We start from the raw sequence: 5,778 nt of genomic DNA on the forward strand, positions 1-5,778 counted from the left end.
TACATCCATTACATCCATTTTCACATGCAACTCTCCTCCTACATCTACAGGGGTACCTACCTTGTAGACAGACGGCGACGTAGAGAATAAACACTTTCGCATTAAGTAAAACTTGCAAAAACATCCCGAGCGCTGCTGCGCTGTCGTGGCTATGGTTATCTCCCAACCAGCCACGCCAGAGCGTGGCGCTGGGGCGCAGCTTGACCAGCAGTACCTGGATAGCTTCAACTTCAGAGCTCGCCAACAGCTCCTGAAAACAGGCCCTCCGGTAACCCTGCAGCCATTTCAACACTGCAGCAGCCCATCCCGCAGTCTTACAGCATACGACAGGGACAGAGGACATCGCCGCAATAGACGCCCGGACACCGGCACCCAAAATAGCTCAACCAACAGGTTTGCAGCCCTTGCAGAAGAGGATGACGCCACAGCAACGCCTACCCCAATTTTTGACCTGGAAGCTGAGACAGAAGAAATCATCAAGACACAGAAGGAGAGACTTGACATACGCGCGAAGGTCCTCAGAACCTACGCAGATGCAATAACAGCCTGCACGCGAAAATTCACCACAGGTTACGGACTACACATTGCCAATGAGTTCCAGAGCACCCTCCTGCGACACTGGAACCAGTTTGTACGCGCAGAAGAACCGCTCATACCAGGAAATAAGGATACGCACGCTCCAAGCTCACTCACAGGGACAAACAAACCTACGCCGCCAGCGCCGGCCGCTAGAGAAAACACCAGAACCGACAAGTCAGTGAGCTTCGCCAACATCGCGAAAAATGCCTCACGCCAGACACCCGGGGATGTGCACGTGCATCCCCACCGCCGCCAAAACACAACTATTGCGGACCGCACCGATCGCAGGGTCCTTCTCCGCTTGAAGAGTGGCTCCTCGTTCTTCGAGAAGGGCCTACAAATTCGCCTCGCACTAAAGGACAAGCTTGCTATTGCATCCCAGGACATCCAAGACATTAAGCCAACAAACACAGGCTGGGCAATTGTGGCCCGGAACGAGAAAATTCAGCAGCTTATTTTTGAGAAGCAGAACGAATGGGGCCCATGCATCGACCTAGATATTGCAGAGAAACAAATCCCATGGCACACCTACCTGATCAAGGACTTCCCCAAGACTCTCCACTCTTGGGACGGCACCCTTCTGGACTTCAAGGAAACGATTGAAGAAGAGATCGAAGCCCAAACAGGGCAAAAACCAGAACGATGGCATGTCTCACAAAAGCCTAATAATGAGGATCCGACCAAAGCAACACTAGTCATCTCATTCCTTAAACCGCTGAACAGCAACTTCCGGCTACTCGGACAGGGAAGCTACTCCTTTAAACTTACCAAACCAAAGAAACTGTCCCAGTGCACACACTGCTGGAACTTTCACCCGCCAACTCGCTGCATAGTTACAAAAGTCTGTGTGCGCTGTGGCGTCAAAGATGACATGCACAACGCAGACAGCTGTGATAATACGACAAAATGCGCAAACTGTCATGGCGCACATGAAGCCAACTACGAGAACTGCTTCGCTCGCCCACAGAAGCTCCGCGGGAGCTTCCAGAAACTCTCAAAGACTCAGCTTATCTACGCCAGGCGACTAGGACAGGAAGACTTCAAACGAAAGAACAGTACACAGCAAGCTGACAGTTACCAACTCCCACCAGCTGTGGAACAGGGCGAGGAAGACGCCTACCCTCTACAGGATGCCGAGATGAGCGGCACAGAGCCAACCCAGACAATCCAGGCCCCAGAAACAAATTCAGTCAATATTGTAGACCACGAAGGTAGAGGAGTAGATACCCAAGGAGAGAAGGAAAAAGAAAAGGACGATGAAGAAACAGAAGAAGAAGCAGCAGGGGAGGAGGAAGCAGAGGAAGACGAAGAAGAAGAGGAGGAGGAAGCAGAAGAAGAAGATATTGAGGAAGCACTACCTCCACCAGCACAGTCGTACCCAACAGGAGCCAACACAAAACACGATCCTCGCGTCATTCCCAAACACCACTTCTATATCACCGGGAAGGGTGCATCGCAAACAGCCACCAATCAGAATTCTACGATCAATACCAGCACGACCAAGAACCCGTACTTCACCATCAAAAAGCAGTTTCGACCTCAACCCCGAACTGATGACATCGAACCGCCCAGCGAAGCCACTGCCCGGGAATCACCCAGCGAAGCCACCTCCCGGGAAATCATAGAAGTACGTGCGCCTAGGCGGACTTCAGCCACGCACTCACCCCCTAGCCGCCTAGGCAGACCTCAGCCACGCACTCACCCCCTAGCAGCCCCCCACTCGCTGCCAGAGGGCGAGACCAGTCACCGAGCAAAATACGACGCATTACCACACGCGGGCGTAAATGAAAGCCGCACGAAATAGGACTCCCCCAAAGACTACGTTGAAAATATTCCAAGCAAACGTGGACAAAGGCGAGGAAGCACACAGCGCCGCCCTTCAACTTGCATTCCAGGAAGGCTACAATATAGTACTAATACAGGAACCAAACACATCTTATAATGCACATAAAGACCTCTGCAGAACACAGCATCACCCAGGCTTCCTCTGTTTCAGCCCCGTCGACAGCTGGAATAATAATCTAACACGGCCACGAGTACTGACCTACGTGCGGATAGACAGGAAGATCCACGCTGAACAGCTCCTCCCAGCTCGTCACCGAGACCTTCTTTGGGTCCAAGTGAATGGAACCACGATCCTCAACATTTACAACAGACCAGAGGAAGAAACCTCACTGGACATTATTGAGTCATGGACTCCCCCAAACCGATGCGTGGTTGCAGGGGACATGAACGCCTTCCACCCATCGTGGCAGGCAGATCGGAGGGCATCGCAGGATGGCAGAAGGATCTTCAACTGGACGCAAGAACACGACCTAGTCCTTCTTAATGACCCAGAAACCTCAACCACAATGCCAAAGTTAAACAAAAGATCTAGTACAATCGACCTGGTATTCTCCAACATCCCAACAGCCACCGCAACCGTAGAAGAGTACCTCACCACCGGCTCGCTGCATTACACAATCGGTACAGAGATCCCAGACAATGAGAGCAGCCCCAGGACCCCAGGAAAAGTCCATGTCAGCCTACCGGAGGAAATCAAGGCGTTTAGCAAACACGTGGCCAGCGCGGCCCCGTCACTACCATCGTTCATCCGCTCCAGACAAGATATTGATGATGCTGCTGGACAACTTCTACAAATCCTGCAAGACGCTGCAAAAGCTTGCGGCCGACTGAGTAAAGGAAAGAGAGCCCGACAGAATCCTTGGTGGAGCAAAGAGTGTAACGAAGCGCATGAGAGTCTCCGCGCTGCTCGATATACTACCGAAAGCCGACATGGAGAGGAAGTCCAACGCGCTAGGATCCACCTTAAGCGCACCGTCCGCCGCGCGAAACGAAACTTCTGGCGCACTATTGTTGCAGATATCACAGACCAAGCTGATATATTCCGGGTTACTCGCTGGATAAAGCCAAGGCAACAGCTACAACCTCCACCAATCCAACATGAAAACAAAGTCTACACAACGAACTTAGAGCGTGCCAACATCCTTCGCAAGGAGAAGCTCGAAAGACGGTACAACGAACTTAGAGCGCGCCAACATCCTACGCAAGGAGAAGCTCGAAAGACGGGACGTGTCAGATGATATCCCAGACCCATGGATCCCCACAGCTTCACCAACCCAACAAATCCCCTTTTCGGCACACATCCCAATCAGCGAAGCCCAGGATGCACTACTCAGAACTGGGAACACCACTCCTGGAATGGACGGTATTACAACGAAAATGCTCCAAGCAATCTGGCCAAGCATTTCACATGTCACCACACTCCTCTACAACGCTTGCCTCACCCTAGGATATCACCCAACTCCCTTCAAGACAGCAGAGGTAGCGATGATCCCAAAACTCAATAAGAGAGATCTCAGTGACATCTCTGCGTGGCGCCCCATATCCCTCCTTTCCTGGCTGTCCAAAGGCTGGAACGAGTAATTGGCCGCCGCCTCCCTCCTTTCCTGCCTGTCCAAAGGCCTGGAACGAGTAATTGGCCGCCGCCTTGCATTCCTAGCCATCAGATACAAGGTCCTCCACCCTAACCAGGCTGGAGCACTCCCCAAAAGAAGCGCTACAGACATCGTCACCGCACTCCTCTACGATGTTGAACGTGCCTTAGGTAACGGCAAGATGGCCACACTTGTCACAATGGATGTCAAAGGGGCCTTCGATGCTATCCTCCCCAATAGGCTGATCCTACGACTCCGACGACAAGGATGGCCGGTTTTCCTGATTTGGTGGATCTACCACTTCGTCTCCCACCGTAAAGCTCTAGTCAGATTCCAGGATGCTAAAACAGAACCCGCAGAACTGCCCTGCGGCCTTCCTCAGGGCTCGCCTATATCGCCGATTCTCTATCTACTAGCCACCACCCCCATTTACTCTCTTCCAGGAGCAACAGAAAGATACGGCTACGCGGACGATACAGCGATGCTCTTTGTAGGGGACACCCTGGAGGAGACCACTGCAAAAGCAAACACGGCGATCACCGCAATGGAAACATGGGGGCAGCAAGAGGCTTTCTCCTTCGACCCAGACAAGACGGAGGTCATGCACTTCTCTAGGAAAAGGAACAGTAGCTCGCCACCGGTCTCCCACCAAGGCAAGGAGATTAAGGCACAGAAGGCAATGCGTTGGCTAGGAGTCTGGCTCGACCGCAGGCTCACTTTCAACACGCACATCGAGAAATGGTCACTCAAGGCCGAAAAGGTTATTTCACAGTTGCGGTTCGTTAACAACACAGTCCGCGGAACATCAGCAGTAGCAGCTAGGAGAGCGATTTATGCCGTAGCCTTACCTACACTCTTCTATGGGCTAGACACATGGTTCCCCGGCTTCCTTTCCGAGTCAACACATAAGGGCGCAAGGACGATTACCAAAACCCATGCACATAAAGGTGCAAGGACGATTACCAAAACCCATCTCTCAAAGCTTCAAGTAATCCTAAACAAGGCCTGCCACGCAGTCCTACCCGTTTGGAAGACCACCCCACAAGTCGTCCTCTGGAAGGAGGCGGGTATACCGCCAGCAGACATCATACTCAAGCAACAACAAGCGCGCACTGCGCTCCGTTATGCCACACTAGATGTTGCGCACCCGGTATCCAGAAGGCTAAGACAAGCGCAGCATGAACTTGACCAGAGCAACCACCCAACAACACGCAGCCAAACCCTGCAGAGGGATAGCCGACTCCTCCGAACAGCGCCATGGGCGAAGGAGGTCGAACGACCAAGGCTTATAGCACGCCGCTTCAATGATAACATCCCGACCGAAGCTGGGGGCGAAAGACCACCTAAAGAAACCGCCGCTGTAGAATTCCAGCGCTGGCTTGAGGACAAACCCCCAGGCTATGTCGTCTTCAGTGATGGCTCCAAGACAGAAAGAGATACCGCAGGGTATGGATACGCAGTATTCCACAACGGACGCCTCGCTGATTGGGGCTTTGGCCAGCTTGGCCGCAGAGAAGTCTTTGACGCAGAAATTCACGGCGCTCTCGAAGGCCTCCAATGCGCTGTACTCGCCAACTTCACCAACGAACCAATCACGGTCTGTATGGACAACACCTCTGTCATCGACTGCATCGGAGCAACAGCACCAAACTCCTCACAGGCCTGTTTCAGAGCCTTTCAAAAGATAGGAGACAAATATCCAGTTCAGGGCCTTTCAGGGGATAGGAGACAAATATCCGTACCAGGTATCTGTTAAATGGTG

The 5,778-nt window shown here is 52.5% G+C and overlaps 1 protein-coding gene across 1 annotated transcript; it reads left to right on the forward strand.

Moving 5' to 3' along the window:
• Window positions 1-151: 151 nt before the first annotated feature.
• On the forward strand, window positions 152-5,772 carry MAA_00368 (Reverse transcriptase; the record flags this gene model as incomplete). Its single annotated transcript, XM_007818366.1, has 4 exons — window positions 152-2,210; window positions 2,638-3,470; window positions 3,553-4,001; window positions 4,089-5,772. 4 exons carry the CDS (start codon window positions 152-154, stop codon window positions 5,770-5,772), a joined length of 5,025 nt encoding a protein of 1,674 aa, XP_007816557.1.
• Window positions 5,773-5,778: the final 6 nt, after the last annotated feature.

This window comes from Metarhizium robertsii (assembly GCF_000187425.2).
Source record: "Metarhizium robertsii ARSEF 23 chromosome Unknown MAA_Scf_3, whole genome shotgun sequence".
Lineage (NCBI taxonomy): Eukaryota > Fungi > Ascomycota > Sordariomycetes > Hypocreales > Clavicipitaceae > Metarhizium > Metarhizium robertsii.